Here is a 23783-nt window from a genome sequence, read left to right on the forward strand (position 1 = left end):
CATCCGACAACATTTGTAACTAAAAGATCAGTGACAGGCGCATTTTTACGAGTTAATAAGCCCCATAAGTACGGCCCGGCATCCCCGCCCAGCGACCAAGTTATGATATATGAGCCGTAAATTGAAACTTTATATCAATGCCGACTCGCTGGATGGGGGAGAGATTTGCATACAATATTATTACAGCATCATCGGCATCTGCGGTAAACTTTAACGACTTGTTTTTGTCCGTTGGATAAAAAAAATAAAAATGAAATAAAACAAAAAAAATACTTTATTAATTGGCCGGGGAAGCCTGTGCCTGCGCCTGCGCCTTCTCCTGTCCACGTAATCATCGCATAGCCATAAAAAGTGTGTCCTCCGCTAGGGAACTGGTGGTCCCAGCTGGCCAGGAAAAAATGACGACACCTCGCATCGCGGATTGTCATTAAAATCGCAGAAGCCAGATGCGGCAATTGTCGCAATTTTATGAGCCAATCGCTAATGAATTAATTAGCCAACAACTGCGTTGGCTTACACCCGATAAAAAATAACAATTATGGCCCAAATAGGCAGACAGATCTGTTGGCTTAGATGGCGGGTTCAACAGCCGGTGGCGAACTTCAACCCACTGTTGTCAGATATTGCAGCTGGATTGGATCGGATCGGTCTTTGTTCTCCGCACAATATGGGAACCTGACTCGCATGAATCACTCACAGTAACTCACAATAACTCAAAGAACACAACGGGCCAGAGCCAAATAAATGTGCACGCGAAAAACAAAGCCAGAAACAAATGCGAATAGGTGTAGTTATGATGCCCCGCAAAATGGGGCATATTGGTGCCCGGCCTGGGAAATATATAAAATAATGCTGGAGTTGTAATTGAGTAATAATTTAATCTTCTCTTATTTAAAATACAATTTTTAACAAGAAAATTATTAATAAATTAAATGTAATAAAAGATTTGGAACTCTGTAAAAAGCACCGGACACGAGTAAACATTTAAAAATTATAACCATTTTTGTAGTTTTATCTTTGTAGTGAATACTAATTAACCCCCTTGGGGAAAGTATGTTTAAATCTTATTAATATTCAGTTTAAATAGAGTTAAGCGCAAAAAGTATATACTTATGTATTTAAGAAACCTTTTAATAAAAGTAAATAAGTCCTGCAAAAGTGAATTAACTTGAGTAAACATTTAGAAATCAATTTTCACTAGTCTTTTTTTTTGGTTATTAATTAACCTCCTTTAAGAAAGTATGTTTATTTCTCATTAACATTCAGTTTGAATCAAGCTTATCTCAACAAGTATATAAAAATATCTTTAAATACCTTTAAACTTTATTCGTTTTTAAGTGCTTTTTTTATGATAACCTTTAAATTCATTGTTTTCAGCGTAGCAATCTGAATGTTCAATAAAGTGAACCAGAAAAATCAAATCAAATTTTCAAAATATTTTTTATATTAAAGCAAATAAATTAATTAATTTAACTGATAAGATACTCAGATTATTAAATCATAATTTATGATTTATAATTCATAAATGACAAAATAAAATTTTCATGGAAAACAAGTAATAGTCTTGTATAACATCATTATTTTTCAAATGTGCATTTAATTGCAGAAAAAAACTTTTATTTTTAAGGTTTTCTAATATTTTACACGTCATTGAGTAGTCGTTACCATTCTAGTTCCTCCACTGACTCCATTCCCTGCTTGTCGACGACTGCTGTTCTATTGGGGAGGTTCAGCCAAGCGTTGCATTTTTGGTCAATTACGTTTGTCGCGCGGGTGGCACTTGGCCAAGCTCCAAGTTGCAGCTTGAGCTTCGGATATATACACATAAATCCGACTATATATAGCTGCTGGACTTTCAACTTTGGCTGGTCAGTCCGTGGGCGTGGATTCTGGGCATTGTTTGTCATGCAACAAACCTCTCCCCACGAGAAAACACCGGAAATGTGCATCCGTTTTTAGCCAGACTTGCATCTACTTCGCCGTCTAAATGCCAGCATTTAGTTGGGTTCTAGACAATGAAAATGGGAGTTGGAAAATGTGTGTCAAACGCAGGTAAGTGGAGTCGCTTTTTGGCCAAATTTGGTTGCTGCAGATTGCGTACGCTGGTTGCCACATAATGCTGCAATTTCTGCAGAGGATGCAACGCTTCGATGCACCTGACACTTTGCCCAGAAGTTGCATAAATCCGCAGCCGAAACAGTTGCACTTCAGGCCCTTTCAGAAGGTATTTTAACTTATCAGTGGGCTTGAAATAAATTGGCATGAAATTTATGTGGTCTTTTTAAGAGAAATAACTAAGAAGTTATTTTACTAAATGTCAGAATTGAGGTGGTATTTAACAATATCAAAATTGGGTAAATATTTCTAGCTTGAGCATTTAAATTGCATTTTATTTTTAGATTTAAGAAAGGTGTTGTAGAAATATAAATCATTTTTTTTTCCTGGTAAAATAAATACATTCTTGTTCTCAATTAAACAGCTTTTAAGAAGATGGAACTATTATAGTCTGCTTATTAAATTATTCAACACATATATTCTGGTTTACAATTAAACTGGTTTTCAGATGCTCATAACAAATTAGTTTGAAACTTATGAGATTATGGGAGAACTTATTTGATTGCAACTAAGAGTTAAGGTGATATTTTCAAATGTTAGAATTAATTCAATATTTGTGATGACTTTCCATTTTAGTTTCAGGTTTGATAAAGGTGTTGTGGAAATCTAAATCAATTTATTTCCCCAATTAAAACATTTTTCTAATTTCCCAACACCATATATTCTTCATCTCAATTGAACTGGTTTTGAGGTGAGGGAACTGAGATGTCTACTTTCTGGGGATGTGTTCGGAAATTGTTATTATTGTCACAGCCACCGACTTGGCGTTCATTAAAGCAAATGGACAAAACCTGCCAGTCAGGCGTTCCGTCAACTCATCAGATACGGATGGATATATAGATATAGATATAGTTATAGAGGCAGAGTGAGTCGGAAACCGAGGTTTTGTCATTGGGGCGGGGATCTCGACTCACGTGTGTGTGGAAACCACGGCGGTGCAACTAATGGGCATTACTTTTCTTTGGCTCCGTTGTCTCCTGGCACTTCACAATTGTGCAATATTTTGTCGGCATGTTTATGCCCCTGCAGCTTGTGGAGCTGCTCTAAAAACGTGATGCAATTAGGCCTTTGAAAGGCTGCAGTTGGCCAGAAGAATACGAAAAGAAAAAAAGGGGGGAAAACTGTGTGAAAAGGGCGGCGGAGTTATGATTATCGTACGTGTTCTTCTCGGGTAATCAATTTTTTCATGTCTTCATTATGATTAGTATTTACGAATGTGGGAATTTTGTGTAGGTTTTAATGGGATACATATTCATGGGGGGGGCCTGAGAAGGCCTAGAATGCGAGCTAATTGCAAATGCAAATCAAAGCAAGTAATTTGCCTACTTTCTATCAATCCTAGGGTGAAGTACTATAATTCCCTGTGCCATTTCTACCCATCTCATTAACCTAACCACCTGTAATTGAGAGCTGCTTGGGAACCCTGACACCCATTACCCATCATCATGTGCCACATGTGGCACATTGACCCAAGTGCCTAGTGCCAAATACCAAACCAGCTAACCCAGAAAACGCCAATGACAATAAGAATGTCTCTGCTGGGAAGTAAGTAATATTTTCTATTTTCTTTGGGCCAACTTCAATGATCACAATACGCATTATTTTCGCCGGCTATAAAGCATTCTTCGGTGGGGGGCTTAAAATATCGGAGAACTATAATTGGGGGAAGAGTGGAGATGGAGATGGGAACTCAGGGGGCCGTGCTCAAGTAGACGTGACAAGAGACCTTCGGAGAAAGCGGAGGCATTGGAATCGGCATCTGAATCGGCGGAAGAGCCGCAATCACCGAAATCACACAAATCGCAGAACGATTCCTATGCGGAGCGCTCTAATTTGTGTTCATGCAATTATTTCAGGTAACTCCGATTTGCCTGCGAGCTAGCAAGCCAGTAAGCCAGAAATCCAGTGAGGTTCATTTAAACGGTAGGGCAGCGTATTAAAACTAAGTGCCACTTAGGCTAAGCCAGTCTGCCCAAAAGCTCCTCACATTCAGAACTTGCGCAAAAAGCCCTGACAGCCAAAGAGATTGTCTCTCTAATTCCGACTCTAGCCGAAGACTCGAAGTACACGCAGAGAAAATGGGTAGTCTATTATAGCTATAAATTCATAATGTCTTGAGATCTTAAATCATATTAATGCTAGCTATTATATAACTAAAGGTCAATCTAAAACCTATAAGAAAAACCTATAAACTATTTGCTGGTTTATTATTATTATTTTCATACATGACAAATGTTAAGATTAATCAAGATAAACAATTTTTTATAAAATATTATACTCATTAATGATGTACACATAAATTCAATGAAATTATTATTATTTCTTTTTAATTTATACGTTAAATTGGAAATCGTTTAATATTACTTTTTTCGATACTTTCATGATGTAAGGATAGGTTTAATTACAAGATTTCAATTGACTATATCATACAGAAAATTATAAAAATAGAACATTTTTTATTTCAGTTATTATGTTCTCAGAGATTTATATATATTTACTTAATAAAGTGTTTGTAATAATCTTCAGATTTATGGTATTGGAATAGTTTCAAATCTGCTAGCTAAGCAAAATGTAATTTATAAGTTTTTTTCAGTGTGTAGCTGTACCTCCGACTGGGGCACATTTAGTAGTGGTTTCTTGATCATTTCGGTTGCCTCCTATGTGCAATGCAATTTCTAAAACGTGATTCGTGCAGAGACAAAATGCCGCACTCCACTCCCCCAAAAGCCTCCAAAATCCCCCCAAAACCCCCCAAAAATCCAGTCGATCCACCACCCGATCTTCAGTAGAGCACAACAAAAGACCATTAATATAATTTGTGTCTAGAGTTATTTTTCGCCGCTTTTCGCATTTCGTCCTAAACGATTATGAGCTCCAACTCGGAGGCAACTTGATGTTGGGGAAACATGCCACAGTTTTTCCATATCGCATTGTTGTTATTTCCATATTTTTTGGCTGACGGGGTCACCGTCTGAGCGTCTTACTCCCAAATAGATCAAATGGAAACCGCTGATCGTGTCGCCGCCGTCGATCGATTGCCATTTTGTGTGGGGCTTTTCCTCTTATTTACTCTTATTTACAGAATTGTCTACAACGTTTATTGGCTGGCGCTTAATTTTTATTAGCGCGCAATCGAAATGAGTTTTCCATGGGAACAAATCGATCGGTAGTCCCAAAGGGGTTGGCGTGCTGACAGCCCGATAAATTTGAGTTAGGTTTCCTTTCTTCCGAATCTGCTGGATGGCTGCAAATGGTCACAAAAGTGTGGGCGGACTCAATTGGGGCAATAAAAGTTATGGTCTCAATGTGATGATTCAATCGAGATGGCGAATGTTTGGCTTAAAAGGCAATACTATCAATAAACAATTGGATGAGTTTATTGCAACCTTTATTAAAATTTAATTTAAAATGTAATAAATTACATTTAAAATGTTAAATAAAATAGCTCTTCTGTTTGGGACTTCTTTTGTAGTCTTAAATATCTTAATATACTTTTTGAATGACATATTTAAGTTGTAGTTGCAATCTATTCTACGACTTATAAAACTATAAATTTTTTATACATTTTTGTTAAAATTGCCTTGAAAAAAGGGGCTGACTAATTCAATACTAACATTCTTCACTTTGTTTTAACCCGCGATTAAAACTTGTAATCCCTTTCCAGTTAAAGAAGTATTAATTTAATCATTGTTAGAATAAAATTAAGCAATCCAAGTAAAATATACTTTATTTTATTCTAATAATTTTAAATGAATTAGGGAAGTATTCACCGAAAAGGGATTACAATTTAATAGCGGGTTAATAATATAACCAGAGGATCAAAGCAAAGCAATAGTTTCATTCAATTCAAAGCTCTTCTGTATTTCAATTCCACATAATTCAACTTAATTCTAGCCCGTATTTCTAATTTACTTCATTGACATAGGATCTGTGTGAGTAATCGCGGCTTCGGTCCTTCCTTCTGGTTAATATTTTACTGGCAGCGTTCAGAGAACACTTAAAACCCGCTTCGGCCGACAATCTTCGATGCGGGAATGGCGACAACAAATCAGCGCGGATCGGTGTGCGATCTTGCGGTTGCCCGGCTATAAACTAAGTGACCACCTGCGAGTCGGTCGGCGGCATAAAGCAAACTCTTTATGGGCCGCTATGTTCCACGGTGACATCGACATCTCGATGGGAAGCCATCCGTGGAGGAGATGGTCCTGCACATCGGCGTTCTCGTTTGATGATAATGAAGATCTTCCCCAGAATGTTCTCACTTTTCGAGATACACAGGAAAAATATTCAAGGTTTTTAACTTAAGAAAAAACAATTTCACAAGATGATCTAAGAACATTTGTTAATATCAAAATAAATTAGAATATAATATTATTTAAAGGGACTTCTTAATCCTCATGATTTCATTTGCTTGTTTAAAGAATTGTAACCACTGATGAGAATGATAAATATATGATATGATATATATTTATAGCAACGATTTTTTATTCGGTTTTAGAAATAGATAAAAAACAATGATGTATACTACTGAATATAACAGATATTCGTTACTTGGGACTTTAAAAAAAATATGATATCAAATATCTAGTATTAACATATGCATTGTATATTTTTACCCGGTACTTTTTAAGCCTACAAATAATAGAATTAAAACGATTTTGAGATGGAAAACAATAAGAATGATTGCTTCTTTTAATTTTTTTTTTGCCTGTGTCGAGGGATAAAGTCGACTTATGTCTAATGATGGAAAAAAATCGACATATTTTAGCGATTTCAAAAAAAGGCGACCACACAGCCGTTGGATTTGCTGGAGCCGGAGAAAGAGAGAGTGAGAACCCAAGATCTGGACTTGCAACCTGAGCGCACTTTCATTTTCAGCTGCCCGCCGCATAATTAATTGCGACCGAAAGTGGACGACGATTTTTCGTGGCGGCAGAAAGTAAAAAAGCACTCCGCTCCTCAATCGAAGGAACAACGAACCTGTAGCGACCACTAAACCGGATCAAAACGGCTGGATTTCGTACCCCGAGCAACTTTCTTCTTGCGGCTTCTGACACACTAAACTGACGCAACGCACCGTGTGGCAAGTGCGGCAAGTGTCTGCGGCCCCTCGATCCGCATTCCCTCCTTTCCCCAGCCCAAAAAAAAAAAAAAATAAACGATCTTGCAACGCCCACGAGAAGTCCAAGGAGGCAGCTTCCTGGACTGCCAGAAATTCCACTTGAGTGGCTGGGCAAAAAGGAAAATGAAGCATGTGGGCGATGACAAAAAGGGATCTGGGGGCACATGCCTCATTCACACACTGCAGATGCTCAGGATACCCTCTAATTGGGGTACCATCGATACATAATATATTAATTGGGGATTTTACTATCATGAAAATACCTATGCTACTTTATATCATTACTAAATTCAATTCCTTTTATATCACATTTAATGTTTGCTTCAAAAATGGATGAGTATGAAATAGGTTTATATTTCCGGTTGAAAAATTGATTTACCTTTAAAAATAATATTACTAATGAGGTTCAACTGCATTATATTTGAAAACATGAGCTTATAAACATTCATAGACATACAATTTATGCAATTTAAAGTTGATCAATTAATGAAATTCTGACTTTTATATTTTTAGGAAGAATTTCTTTTATTAGGATTTGGTAGTAAAAACAATAAAATAAAAGCACTACGTCTCTATCAGCGAATATTTTACGTCGGAGAAGATCTTCTGAATATTTTATCAAAAATCTTTCAACACAGTTCGTTTTTAATGGGTAAAGTCAATGTTGCAATGGTTTAATGCCTTCAAAATTTTGCGGCAAGGAGTGTTGCAAATGCCGAACCTAAACAACAACCCAAACTCAGGCCCAAAAGCAAAACCGAAACCGAAACCAAAACCAAACAGAAAATCCGATCGACAGAACCAGTTTAATGGCACATGAAATTTCACCGAAAAGTCCGTGAATCTTCAGGCCTAGCTGCCCACTAAAAGCAGGGGGCAGGGGGCGGATGGGGGGCGTGGCAAGTTGATTTGCTTAAAAAGAAATTCACTTTCCTTCGACGGTTTTACTTTTTCAAATTTTCTGTGCGAATGTTTGCCGTTTCTGGATTTTCCTTTGGTTCGACTTGCGGCGAGTCACTCTGTGCACGTTGAATAATTTTGATATTTTACTGATGATCGTTAGTATGACTTTTATAAAGCTGAAATATAAAATAATCATAATAATAAATTTTGCAGTAATATTTTCCAATAAGCATTTGGGTGTCGTTGAACAATATTATTTTAATAAACCAAAAAACTTAAGAGGAAATTTTAATAAGAGAACAAATTTATAGAAACTATATACTATCACTAATGTATTAAAAGTGGCTCAAAAGTTCATAAATTGTCTTTCATTTTGCCCAAATAAAATATACAATAGATACAATTTTGTTAGTTTAAAATCTAAAGAGTTTGGGTAATAAAGTGATCTAATAATAAGATTTAATTTTCCAATTGTAAAGCTTACAAATGAACTCCTTTTTTTGTGTGTACCTCGGCGCTCCTCATGGGCAAAGAAGGCAAAGAAGGTCACGGTGTGTTGTAGATCATGAGGATTGGATGCGATGCAAGGCCCAGAGACTGCAGGAGGTGGTCAAAGTCAAGTCGCAGGCTCAAACTAGGCATGGGAGTCCACTCCAAAAGACCCACAAAGTCCACAATTGAATGCATTTGCAATGAGCGCAAAAATACTTTTAATGAAAGTTGGCACTTTGCTTTTTGGGTTTCCTCGGCTTGTTTTGGTTTTTCGGTTTTTCTCGCCATTTGGTTTTGTTTGTATGTTTCTTTTAGCATTTTGATTTGTGGCAGGCAGCCGTGGAAAATGGTGCTGTCGGAGGAGCATTTCCACAGGAGCTCTCGGTTTGGCTTGGAGCAGAGGTGTTTCGGCCAGCTAATTGGATGTGGACAATGGATGGTTTATTGTCTGTGCTGCCGGTGCGGATCCTTAATTGGTGGGCAGACATCAAAGCGGATCTATTTGTGGGCTGCAAAGTAAATCAAGTCAGCTAAATCACAACCTGAGCAGACAAAAATGATTTAATAAGACGTCTTCACTTTCACTATCGACGAGGGTGACATTTTATGATGGTCATAAACAGAGTGGTTAGAAAAAACGTTATTGTTCAGTATTTAAGTGGATTTTTTTTAACCACTCCCTAAAAAATAAACACGATTAAACTGTCAATCATAGTAATTCATTAAACTCTTAAACAATTTATAGCCTTTGTAAAATTGGCAGATTGCTTTAACGATTCAATTCGTAATTTTATTATTTTATGGTTGTGATAATTAATTCCACGCTGTTGCAATAAATCCAGTGAAATATGTAATGGGTAATCTATTTTTCTATAATTTAATAGGCCATTTGAAAGCGTTGCTTTTCTGGGTTTTAAATGTGGAGGCCCCAGTAAAAGAATCCCTCAGAAGTCACCGTTTAAGAATGCGTTTTGTATGGTTCAGGTTCTACTTTTTCTTTTCTTCCTTCTTGTCCTTGTCCTTCTTGTCCTTTTCCGAGTCCTTTTCCTCCTGCGGCTCCGGTGGCGATGGCTCCTCATTCTGCTCCTCTTCCAAGGGCGGCAGTCCCAGGTGCATCCTGGACCAGCGGGGCATGTTGAAGAGGCACCAGTAGGGAATGATCATCATGATGGCCATCGATCCACAGCCGATGATCAAACGCTGGGCGGAACTCATCGGAAATCGGGGTGGACCGGCCATGGGTATGTAGCTGCGATCCAAAGGAGATCGGTGCCTAAGAACGCCCATCTGGGACAGGTGTTTCCGCACCAAAGTGATACTCATGTTTAGTCCTATAATTTGGTAATGAAAGGATATTATTTGGAAATTAAAAGTTTGAATTACGTAATTTATTCGGTCATTTTATTGTAATAATATGATATTTTATTTTAAATAGTAAAATTATGGAAAGAGAAACCATTAATCAGGAATACCTAATTGTAATATTAAGAATGGATATAATTTTTTTAGCACATAAATAAATAAACTCTTTGCCCACACAATTGGATTTGAACCGATTTTAAGACTTTGAACTTACCAAAGATGTTAACGACTGTGTGGATCAAAAGAAAATGGCAAAAAAAAACAAAGAAAAATTAATATGACAGCTAACTTGCAAGTACGGAAGACCCACAGCCTGCTGAAAGCTGAGAGAAAACATAAATAAGGAAACAATCGAAAGACTGGGTTCATAAACAAAGGTTAAATAGGCATTAAAAATGCTAATGAAAGATATTCAATTCGAATCTGCAGAGGGAGCAATCAAAAAGAGATGTGAAATTTTAATTTGGAATTCCGTGCGCAGGCAATTGTTGAGATGGATGGGATTATTACATAAAATGAGCGATGAACTGGGCGAATGCTTTTGGATTAGTGCGAAAATCTCCGATGCGATGGCTTTTTTACGGCACAACGATCTTTGTGTGTCTAATACCCAACACAAATTGTTGCAAACATAATAAATAAACACCAATATAAACAGAAAAGTTGGTACTTATTTATTTGTATTTTAAATAAACATTATTCGAAGACTTTGGGAATTCGAATGGAGCATTTGCTCTTAATGTTAAATTCAGATGACGGTGAAAAAATAAAATTAAAATAGTTATTAGCAATTAATACTTTCACCCTTTTCGCAAATACAAAATTATTGATAGCAAAGTAACGTTTGGGTAAGGTAATTATATAGTTTTCGAGACATATTAAGTTACGAAAAAGAAAATTACTGTGTTTGTGTTGATAAATTAATAAATATAGAAAAAAATGTATTTGCAAATATGACGGGCGAATTAACGAAGTAAGGGTTGGCCTCGATTGTTATTAAATTAATTTTTAAATGTAACTAAACAAATTTTAAATAACGCGGCAAATAAATAGGGTAGTCAATACGTGTTAAATATGTACGTTAATATGTATTAGCAAATATCCACACCAAGACTGGGTTGCGGTCTGTGGTAGTACATAGTCAGAAGCTAATAGATATAACACATTTGGTTTAGTTCAAAAAATAGCCGTCCGAAAAAAACTTAAAAAACGTTTGCTTTTTCGTCCTTGAAATATATTTATTGTTTTATTATTTAAATTTATAAAAAAAAAATTGGATCTGGAATTATATTCATTACATAGCATATTGACATATTGGTGGAATTTTACTGAAGTACCCAATAGCATATGCTTAAATATGTAAACCCAAATATGTAAGCTCTTGTGGACGTATATTTTTGAGCGATTAGTTTAAAATTAATATTAATCAAAAATATTTATTTAATATTTTGGTCGTTAACAATTTAACGACAGCTTTGAAATAGGGCAAGCATTTCATTCCTCTACCTCTAAAATATATATAAATGAAAAATGTAAAAAAATATTAAGTAAATTTGTAAGCGACATAAATCTTCAATTAACCCATTGCACCCTGAATCCGATTTATTTGAAATCCTTTGTATATGGCACCCACGGCCTTTTGTCATGTTCTTTAGGATTTCATTTAATTTCACCGTTGTTGTTCTTTTTTTGGCTGTTTTGCTTTGGCAATATTTTTCAAGTTTCTTTTAACACACTTTTCGTCGCTTAAGCTACGACAAATATTTTGATAGATGAGCTTAAGCACTCACCGAAGCCGTCGTTGATATTTGAAACTGGGACCGGCTCCGCTTTGAGTTTGCTTACAAGTGGCCGTTTCGCCTTTTTCCACCTACCACCCCCCATATCCACCCACTCCCGCAGGTTTTCCAAATTTTCCCCCTTATCATCCGCCCCCGCATGTCCTGCGCCAGATCTTCTTTTCGGTGTTGTGTTTGCTCTTTGTGCGGCAAAAGCAGAGGCAGATGAAGTTTCGAGTGCAAGTTTTTAAGCGAGTTTTGTGCGAGAGTTCCGCTTTAAAGATTTAAGAGGAAATGCAAGGTGTTTGCGGGAAAGTTCTTTCTCAGGCAAATTTCCTGTTTGAGTGTGCGATTTCAGGGAAATAGGATTAATGAAGCGTTCATCGTGTGTCAGGAGAATGAGGAAGACTGTAAGTAAAAGGAACTTTTTTGGCAAATACTTTATGAAGAGATTCATAACTTAACATCTGGCAAGAAGCTCCCCTTTTAGTTTTGCTTTAAAGTATTATTTCATATTCCTCCAACATGCTGAAAATTATACGAATTTAGACGCATAATAACTTTCAATCTATCTTATTAAATTTAATTGAAATCTATTACTAAGACAATTGTGGCAACAACTAAATGTCGTAATCAATTTTAAACAAACATTTTCTACATTAAAATTATATAAATTTTTAAAAATTTAAGATGATAAAGAAGTAAATTTGTAAGACAGTTTTGACACAATATAATACATTTTAGTTAAAACTTTTTCAGTTAAATATTTTATATATATATGTGTTAGTTTTATTTGATTACCTAGTAAATATTTATACCTTTTCAAGTGTTTGAAAAAATAAATTAAAAATAATTACTAGTTTTCCCATTTCTCTGTGCTTTCCAACTCCCATAAACTTGGGCAACTAGAGAAAAGTGGGACAAAAACTACACCAATAACAAAGAAATCTGGAACAGAGGGAACAGTATAAAGCGAGATAAGTTTTCAAGCCGGAAAATTACACAACTTACCCGAGGGGCGAGTGAAATACGAGGGGACGACGCTGAGGCCAGGGATCAAGCAGCAAAACAGGGCCTAAGAATATTTACGATTAGACGCAGGACTCGCATTCAGACAACATTGTGAAGGACTCATGCATATGTATGTATAATATGCATTACGTGCATGTGTGTGTGTGTGTGTGTACGGGCGGAAGTGGAAGTGAAAATGGCACACGCAGTGTCCTCCAACTAAGTCCCCTTTCCATTTGGATCGCTGCCAGCTTGTGTCCACGTGTATGGGTGTCTATGGGTGTGTATGTGGGTGTGTGTGGGTGTGCGACGGTGTGTGCCAGTGGTAGTGTGTGATGAGCAGAGGACAGTCCTGAGTCCTGCTGACACTTGAGTGGAGACAGACAACCACTTGACTGCTGACTCGCCCCGAACCCGAACAGAAAGGACAACAACGGAAAAGGAAAGCCATGGATATTAGAGTGGGGGCAGCTAAGAGGTTCTACAGCTGCGGTTGAATTAATATCAGTGGGTTTTTAAATTCAATTTATATCATCACTTATATGTAAGAAAACTAAAAAATGTTCCTTAAAGTTTGCAAGCTAAATTACTGACTTATTCAGAAATACATTTCATACATTTATTCAAATTTAAACTGTTTTTTATAGATAAACATATATGTTTATATAAAATTTATTCTTTAAAAATAGAAAGTAGAACGCTTAATATCGTTTACAAATCTATATATGACATGACAAATACAAATTCTATAAGAATTCCACACAAAACCAAAAATATTGATAACGAAAATAACCAAGGATCGAATGTTGTTAGTTTGGTATATGATTTAACGGGTAAACTACTGATCATTACAGCTATATTCTCAAAACAATAATATAATTAATTATAATATAATTATTTTTTATCTTTAAACAGTAAGTCTATGCTATTCTCTTGACTGCCACAGTTCATGGAGTAAGTCATGGCATATCCTTGTGCGGAGGACATTAATGTGCGTAACTTGGACAATTACCACAATGAAAATGACTAAGAAGGAAGTTCGGCGAGGGGTTGGGAAATATAGTTTTAGGAACAGCAGGATTTAGTGCACAAATATTTGCAATAAGCGCAGACTGGGAAAAAGAATAGGATATGGCCGTTCAAGCTGCAACCGCAGCAGATCAAGGACACAACAATAAAAATGAGAATGAAATCCAATGGTAAATATGATGGGAGCCCGATGAATGGGAGACTCTATTGAAAGCTCACATCCTCCACTCGCTTACTACTGCTGCTCATGCCTGTAATTACATGGGGATTTAAGTGCTCTGGGATTGCAGTTGTTATTTTCGTTTTCGTGGTAACAATGCGAAAAGTCCTTCCCAGCCAAACACAGTGAAAGAGGGGAAAGAGGGAAAAGAGCGACAAATAAAGTAAACTAAACTCGCATCAAATGTGATTTGAGGCGATGAAGTGAAGGTACATATCGGTCTTAATTGAAAGTTTAAGCCCAGTGTTCGTGTTGCAGCTCAGGTTTCGTTCAGGTGGATCGTGTTTTTTTTGGGCTTATGCTCTCGAAAACATTTTTTTGTTTTAGCTACATGAAAACGTGAAATATTCTGGATTACAGTAAAACGTTCCGTTTTCGAATATATCCTGTGGCCATTTTTGTTGATTTATGTAGCTACAGTTTTGTTTTAAAAAAGGTTTCGTTTACCATTTTAGCTGAGTTTCATATTTAATAAACAGTTTGATCATTTTTATAAAACTTTGTTCCTTTACAGCTAAGTAAACTCATAAATATATTAAACTTAATTTAGAATACCTTTTTTAGTTTATAGTTTATAATAATTTAATATATTGATAAGAAAGGTTTGGTGAGTAAACTTAAGTTGGCTGAAATTTTGTGGAAAGTGCCAAACGTTTTTTTTAGTTTAAATATTTTTGTATTTAAGTACATTTTCTGAATAACCCAACCAACTGAGCAAATATTCTTAAACAAGTTCTCCAAATAGGTGCACATCAGTGCCTTTTACCTTTCGGCTATTTATGGTTCGTGTTGCCCAACTATTTGCTCATTTCGCACCCATAATTTTTTGCCGCTTTCCCTCACTCATTTGGCAATTGTCTCTTACATGTAAATATGGCCCGGACCTTCATGCACCAACGCCTGGGATCATGTTACCAACCCGAAATGGGTTAGCCCAAAGGCAGCAACACTTAATTTTTTTTACTGCTGCTGTTGTTCTGCGTTATGTTGGTGGGTTGTGGGTGGCGAATGGTGGATGGTGGTTGTTGGGGTGTTGGTGAGTTCTCAACCTTCGCCCAGGGGTATGCAACAGCTTGTGTTAATCACTTGCCCAAAAGGCCTTAATGAGCACCACAACTACAACAAAAAAGAAAAAACGGGATATAATGAAGGCGTCCAGTTTTCAGACTATAATTTACCCAATGTTCTGACGAGCTTATCAGGCATAAATCAGTTGTGGCTTAAAATCTCTTTAAAGGCTGCCGCAAAGTATGCTGTGTAAAATGAATTGCATACTTTTAAAAGCATTTTAAAATGATTTTAAATCACTTGACATATGTGTTTCTCACCAGTTTCTCCTTACATACAAATGTTTATAGAAAAACAAGAAAGAAAAGCTAACTTCGGGCGGAGCCGAAGTTGATATACCCTTGCAGAATATTCTGTAAATTATATTCTCCAAAATTATTCATATGATGCAATCTTAATACTCATAAAAAATCCCAACTTCCTAACTTTAAAAACACCAAAGTTATGGCATTTCCAATCGTTCAGTTATATGGCAGCTATAGGATATAGTCGGCCGATCCTTATGAAATTTGATAGGTTGGATTGATTGGTTAAAAATAGAACCCATAGAAAATCCCAACTTCCTAACTTAACAAAAACCAAAGTTGTGGCATTTCCGATCAATCAGTTATATGATGGCTATAGGATATAGTCGGCCGATCCTTATGAAATTTGGTAGTTCGGATTGATAGGCCAAATATAACACCCATAGAAAATCCCAACTTCCTAACTTCACAAACACCAAAGTTATGGCATTTCCGATCAATCAGTTATATGGCAGCTATAGGATATAGTCGGCCGATCTTTATGAAATTTGGTAGGTCGGATTGATTGGCCAAATATAAAACCCATATAAAATTCCAACTTCCTAACTTAACAAACAGCAGAGTTATGGCATTTCCGATCAATCAGTTATATGGCAGCTATAGGATATAGTCGGCCGATCCCGGCCGTTCCGACTTATATACTGCGTGCAAAGGAAAGAAGGGTGTGTGCAAAGTTTCAATTCGATATCTTTAAAACTGAGAGACTAGTTCGCGTAGAAACAGACAGACGGACAGACAGACGGACAGACAGACGGACAGACAGACGGACAGACAGACGGACAGACGGACAGACGGACAGACGGACATGGCTATATCAACTCAGGAGGTGATCCTGATCAAGAATATATATACTTTATAGGGTCGGAGATGTCTCCTTCACTGCGTTGCACACTTTTGACCAAAATTATAATACCCTCTGCAAGGGTATAATGAGCTATATTTTATATTTTATTTTATATTAGCTGTTGCAATGTCCACATTAATATGATCAATACATGAATTCCATTACTTCGAATACGCTCTCCGATTAACAGGTATAAAAAGTGGAGAGCTACCCAACATTATCATTAAAAAAATCAATTTGCAATTATGTGCACCAAAAGTGTGAGAGCTTAAAAAAAAGTGACAAAAATTATTTCACGTTGGGTGAATGTATAAATTTTACAGCGTAAGTGAAAAAAGTGTTAAGTGCATTAATATTAAATTTTATTTTCCCATGGCCGTCTGCGGACATATGCGGGACAAGCCCCCACGTCCGAACGTATACTATATATGGATATATGGACACACAGTCCTGCACACACTATACGTGTATGGATAGGCCTGCCCCAACACGAGGATTCTGCTCTTTTTCATTATGTGAGCCCAAGCAGCAATAACAAGAAGATGAACAACTGTTAAGGCCGTGGATTAATGCGAAAAGATTTACATGCGAAATCAGTGGAGGTACAGAAAGAGAATGACTTTGCACCGAAAAAAAGTCAAAAGATATTTAAGACATAACATTTTTAAATGAATATATAAAATAATGTGTCCAGCTCGAATTTAAGAATTATGTTTTTATTGTCAAAGCAGTCAATATATTAAATTATTCGTTCTTAGTTTTTAAAATCATCCAATCAAACAAGTATTTTAAATATCTCTATTTTTTGATACAATCTATAAATCTAAAATATTTATTATAATTTTCTTAAACAGCCGAAGAATGCTGTTTCCATTCCAGACATTTCAGTATACGCTAGAAAACACACACATTATTACATTATCAGTGTAGTTACTTTGGCCGATTGGGGGCTCAGCACTAGACAGGGTCAAAATGGAAAAAAGGCAACGAAAGAAAAAAATACAAACACGGCCAACAATATTGAAACATGTTACCAACATGGCGTCAATCTGTGCTGTAGGACACTTCGAATCCCCCAGTCACACATTCCCTTCTTTTATTCTATTTTGACATTATTTTTTGCAACGATTTTCGCATTTCTTATCTGAGAGATTTGGGACTTAGTAATGTATATAAGGAGTGTCATTTTTGTCACCATATTGCAGGGATTATTAAAGTGCTTTATTAGTTGGCAATGCCAAGACTAATGACTTAACCACTATTTACTACATTGTGGTGAACACACACACATCTTTCATATAGGTTTCAAATCGTTCCTTAAATCCTACAGAACTAGGAAAATGTATGCATCCTGCGTAGCTTACTGGAATATTTAAACGAACTGCAATGAAAGCAATTATGTAGAGAAAGGTAAATGGTAAATGTGACTGGGACTGGGATTAAGAAGATGCAGCAACCGATTTAACTGAAATGGCAATATCATTTAATTGCATCGACTGCATGTGAAATTTTCCGGTTGAATTTGCACTACCTTGTGGTTATCAACACCTCTGCAAAATCCCGACAACTAAACAGAAAAAGGAACGTCAGAGGAAAAATCAACCAGGGCTGTCAATGGATGGCTTGCCGTTGTTATGTTTTTCCTCTCGCTCCGCTTGACTTGATTTATGTGGCTTTAATGAAGTGCATGAAGCGTTGAAGGGTTTTGCGGGTGGAATTGGGTGCTGGTTGCTACGCAGTGGTTTATGCCAACCGCAAAACGGGAGGACTCGCAGGACCCCAAGCTCTGTACAAAGGACAGCAAACAAAGTTAAAGTTATAAGCCAAAAGCGCGTTGCAGTGTTTTTTTGTTAGCCCCCCATTCCCATTTTGAGATTCTGACATGGCTGGGAAACTCGGCTCTGACCACCAAATGACTGCAACTAACTGCTGTTGAACTCAACCTCAAACCTAATAAATAGCTTAATTAGTCTGGTGTGTGTGTGTGTGTGTGTGAACGGGTCCTGTCTTTTCACCTTCGAACCTCAGCAAATCAGGGAGCCCTGCCAGCTGACCCACAGCCCCATTACATATTTAAACGGTTGCCGGCCAGAGGAGGTCCTGCGAATCCTGTTCTCTGCTATGTCTGGCATTGGAAAAATGTCGGAAAGCAATCTGGAATTGCTTGTAAATGCATTTCCATTGCTTATGGCCATTCGAAATAGTCTTAAATACAACTTACTGTCGAGCACCTGACTCGTATTACAATTAAATAAAATTGCTTTGGTTTTGTTAATCAAAAGTTTGAAAAATAAGTGTAAACGAAGAAGTCAAATCCGATTACAGCCAACTCACGACTTTTTTAATGTGTAATTTCAAGAGAAATTCCTCATTCAGAGTTATAAAAATAATGTATGTGAATTGAATTTGAAAAAATGTTACATTTAAATGAAAGATTTAAAAGAGGGCATTTTATCCATAAATTCCATTCCAATAAACTCTGATTTACAGTCCCTGGTTTGGTTTTTTGCAATGGTCGAAAATCCTTCACAGAAATTAAAAGTGTAAAAGGCGGCCAAACACAAAAAAGCAATTTATAAAAAAGACAAATACAAACAAACAGATATACACGCTCACAATTTTGTGTTTTTGTGTTGCATACTTTCGGACCGGCGACTTAATTATATATATTTTCCATGTCCTTTTTTTTGGCCAGTGAAAATCGGAGAGTCTGAGTGGAAAATGGATTGGATAAGCGAAGGACGCGGCGCAAGTGCTTAAATGTTGCTCAAAATGTTGTTGTTTTTTAACCCTGCCACCAACGCTATTATTGTTTCTGCTGCGCCGTTGTCCCCTTTATAATTATAGACGTCAGTCAGGCATTTAACCAATATGCACTGTTGTTGTTGCCACTGCTGTTAGTGAACCCAGCAGCAGGAGCGAAATTGTTGCCAGTCTCGTCGCTTTCAATTTGTGTGGGTCTCACGTAGCGGCAACAACAACACTCACACCATTTGCAACACAAATGCACAGTCAAACTCCTAAACGTCGTATTTATAGTTTGTCTAGGGGAATTTAGTCTCAATTATAATTAATTAGGCAATTTCGTTTCACTTTTAAATTTATTTTATATTTACAGTATTTTTGGTGTGAAATTTGGATTGCCACTAGAGTAATGATTTTAAAATCACATACAAAAGGCTTAAAAAGTATTAAAAAATATATACTAAATCCACGGAATATTTGAATAAGATTTATTGTGTCACTTTTAGTTATTAGTATTTTTTAAATTGAATTTTAAGTTTTATTTGAGATCGAAAATCCGAGGCAATTATAGAAATAATTTCAGAAATCAAATTGATTAAAGAATTTTGATTATAAATGTTTTAAAAACTAAGCAACAATATATTATTTATTTATTTATTTTTAAAAATTCCGATTGATTCATTCCAAAAGACAATGTCCTTTTATCGCTGCATACTTTTAGACGCCTTTATAAGTGATTTAAAAATCCGAGTTCTTGTTTTGTTATGTTAGTTGTTTTTATTTAATTTAAATCCTTTGAAGCGAAGTTCGACTGTAAGTACACTCAAATAACCTTAAACATGGAAACAAAACAGTTATTGCCGCCATGCCCGCCCGCGGTTGTTGTTGCTGGACACGCGAAATAATTGCTTCATACATAATTATCGCGAGCCGCGTCGCCCCTTAACCCTTATTTGGCCGCTCTGGGTTTTGGTTTTGCAGATGTTTGTTGGTGTTACAGCTTGGCGTGTGTATCAGTGTGTGTGTGCCCTGCAATTTTGTGGTCTGGCGCCTATTTTTCGTCCGCCGCACAAAAGTATGCAACACATTTTAGTATTTAGCTATGGCTCATTGTTGGTTTTCGGGTGGTAAAGAGCGAGAGGGACAAAGGTGCGACAGGGATAGGTGCCAAAACAAATTTGCCAAATTAAAATGTATAAAGTAACAAGGATGTTTGAAATAAGTGATGTGTGCGCGATAATTCATATAAAGTGAACATTAAAAGCAAAGCCTTTTCGAATGCAAATTTAATTGCGTGCATATTACGGATGAATCGCGCAGTTGTTTTTAGTTTAGAATGAAATATGTTTCATATTCCTAAAATCATAACTCTTTACAATACATTGAAATGGTATAAGAACATTAGACAATTAAATTCTTAATTAATTTATGTTTTGTTTTTGAAAACTAAATTTAAGGATGCATTATTGTGAACGAAAATGCAGGAATAAAATCAAAATATTACCTAATGCTTCAGAAAAACTTTTCGTTTTCAATATCAATCAAATATTTATAAGCTAAATCCCAATTTGGCAGTCTTGAATTCTGAAATAAAAATTTGAAAGGTAAAATTTGAACTAATAATAGTTCATTTAAAATTGTATAATATTGCTATAAGAACTATTAAACAATTAAACTATTAAACTTATACATGATTTTCTTATTTGTGTTACGCAATAATTTATGTTTTTCCATTAAGAAACAAAAGTAAGTGTGAGGGACTTAAAAAGAAAAATATTATATTAATAAGAAGCTTTTTATTAAGTTCCCAATAACAAGTTGACCTCATCTTTTTGTATTTTCTTGATTTAATTTTTAATTTATATCTCAGAGGTTCTCAGAGCTGTTCGCTCTGCTGTTATAAAAGTGGACATCGTTTTTAATTAATAAAAGCAATCTGCACATGGCTGGAAAGGAAAGAAATCTTCCAGCCACTCTCGTCGGCCAGATGCCAGATATTTACATAATCGTTTGTCTGTTGGCTTATCCCCATCTTTCACTTGGACCCACTCTTTCACTTTGTGTCTGCCAATCAACTGGGCGGCGGCAGAGGGGTCCTGATAGGGAACTACAACTGCTCGAAGGCAGCAGAAGTTACGAATTCCCTCACCTTGGTGTTCCTTCCAAGTCTGTGGATTGGATGCAGAAGGATAAATGCAGGCAGGATGAGGATCCAAAGGAAATCAGGGGAGGGTGGAGTGTAATACAGGCAGGAAGAGCGGGCTTATCGACTTCAAAATCGAATCAAATCAAATCAATTTGCAAGCGCCGTTCGTAATGGAGAAATATGCCAAGTTCCAACTTGGCAAAAACAAACTCGGCAAAATAGATGCAGCCCGGCTTTGGGTGCTTCTAGTTCTCGTTCCCTTTCTCTATCTCCTACCTGGTGCACTCATAAATCTCAATTTTCACCGGCAAATGGCTGGCAAAAGTTTTCAGCTGCTTTCCTTTCCAACTGTTTTCCTTTTACCTCGCTGTTCCCCCACACTCCCACTCCCAGTCCATATTTTTTTTTGTTAAAGAGTTTTCTTTTAAGGCATGGCAAAAGTGCAGGGAGAATATTTAAACACTCGTCGTTTTTTTGTTTTAGATTTCCAGCTGCACAGCAATTACAGGAGGAATTCGAGGGACGGATGGTGTTGGGGCAGCCAAAACGTTCGCCTATTTTATCTTTATTTCGACCTAGTCTACTTTATCGTCGCACACCGCACTGCAAATATCTTTTGTTTTATTTTGTGGCAAGCGTTGCCATTTCCGCCATAAAACCGAATCCCTTTGCTTCCTCCCCCCGCTACCCCCCTCCTCACCAAAAACCGAACCCTGGGACCATAAAAAATTAACAAAAACAAGGAGGGCAGACCAGAGAAATATTCTAAACGGCACCAACAAAAAAAAAAAAGGGAAAAGCGCATGGGGGAGCGGGAAAAAAAGGGTAACATAAAGCTCTCTTGCCCACAAAAATCGTAAAAAATTAAAAGTATCTCGCAGATACTCTCGACCGGCAACAACAGTTGCACATGACCGACGGTGGAGGAGGAGGAGGAGGAGGAGGGGCAAGCGGGGGACTTACGCCGAGCCAGAGGCCGCTTTCACTTCTCGGCACAGTCTGTGCCATAAATATTGCTCTATGGTTTCGGTCATGCAACTAATTACATTTGCATAACTGTGCGGGGTCCTTTTTGTCCCCCATCCCCCTTCATATAAAGCCAGCGATGTAAAGCGTAAAAGTCAAAGTACCAAAATAAAATAGCAACCACGGTTAGACAGATGGCAAAGCGAGAGTTAAGTTAATGAAAACGAATCGAATTAAATAAATAAAATGCAATATGAAGTTAACAGTTGGCAGGCAAATAAACACACAGATATATTTAAATTTAAATGTTCATATGCACAATCATATTTTCATGGGTAAATTTGCTGAAGCGATTGCTTATTGACATGCTCAGATGTATTGCATATTTGGTAAACAATGGACCGCTTTAATAAAGTGCAGTTTTGTGCAGTAAAATACAACGATATTAATTAAAGTCAACATTGAGTGGAATTTAATGTAGCACTTTTCTTTCGATCAGGATTCGCACAGAGTAAAATCAATTTCATGTATCCCTTTAGCAAAACTTTATTGCATCCAGTAAATTAAAATTATATAGGTAATGGAATCTGAAGTTTATCTACTTCACTTTAAAATATGCTCTCTGTGCCGAGAAAATTCTTCATTTAAAATATTAAAGTGTGTAAAAAGCTGTTTTTATTTTCAGGGTGGCTTGATTAAATTGCGATAAATATATATAAAAATGTTGATAGCTTGAATAACTTTGATAAAATGAAATTACTTGAATAAGTTCAAATGGCTAGCCATTGAACTACTGAACTTTTTTTGAACTCTTGGCATATTTAACTAACCAGCTGATGTATTTTCTTTTCTGCAAGAAAAGGCATCCTCTGTAATTCTGATTTTGAGTTTAAATCATTTTTTTCTTGTGTTGATTTATTTATCTAATATTTCAATGAATTTAATCGCTTAATCCCTGGCTGCCCCGCCCCTAAAGGCATAACCCAGCGGCATCTCAATTTAATTCACTTTAAGCGACAAGACAAAATGCTGTAATTAATTAAGTGCATGCACTTTATGCCAGAAGTCGACTAGGGGCATCCACATTTAGATGGGTGGTTCAACGGATGGCGGTGGGGCTAAATCGCAGACGTTTAAAGGCGAAACCGCACAATCAGCTAAATAGCAATTGCTGGGCTGTTTGGCAAGCTGACTGAAGGGGGAAAAAGGGGTAAATGGGTGGAGGGGGTCAAAGGGGCGACTGAAAGCCACGACAGAAGGCGTCAAGTGACATCGACACCCGAATGCCAAACACCTGACAACCACCGCGGGGTCCCCAAACCCATCCCCCTCCCCCTCCATCGAACCACCCAACGTCAACTTCATTTTGCCAGTTTTGTTGTCGAGCGGGATAAACGCGGTGGCAGGAAATGCGAGCAGCGAGTGTGTGGCAAATTAATTGACACTGCGCCAAAATGTTTGCCAATATTATTGGCAGCGGAAATTGTTGGTTCAAGATCGCCCGAATTGAGAGGGCAAGTGGTTCGCTTCGGGTTACCTGGACTTCTCGACCGGGGCAGGGGGAGGGGGGTTTAGCTTTCGGTGCCAAACTAATTAAAGCTGATTGCCAAATGATGATGACTCACGTGACTGAGCGATCTATTTGCTTTGCAAGGTATGGACTTGGTAAACAAATCA

At 36.9% G+C, this 23783-nt stretch overlaps 1 protein-coding gene across 1 annotated transcript; it reads right to left on the reverse strand.

The window, feature by feature from the left end:
* Positions 1-9396: 9396 nt before the first annotated feature.
* Positions 9397-10304, reverse strand: LOC108039262. Its single transcript, XM_017116191.2, has 2 exons — positions 10209-10304; positions 9397-9963 (listed from the first exon to the last, which is right to left on the reverse strand). The coding sequence occupies exon 2, from the start codon at positions 9953-9955 to the stop codon at positions 9620-9622; it is 336 nt and encodes a 111-aa protein (XP_016971680.2). The 5' UTR covers positions 9956-9963; positions 10209-10304; the 3' UTR covers positions 9397-9619.
* Positions 10305-23783: the final 13479 nt, after the last annotated feature.

The sequence above is a fragment of the Drosophila rhopaloa genome, unplaced genomic scaffold (genome assembly GCF_018152115.1).
Source record: "Drosophila rhopaloa isolate 14029-0021.01 unplaced genomic scaffold, ASM1815211v1 contig_2, whole genome shotgun sequence".
NCBI classification, from domain to species: domain Eukaryota; kingdom Metazoa; phylum Arthropoda; class Insecta; order Diptera; family Drosophilidae; genus Drosophila; species Drosophila rhopaloa.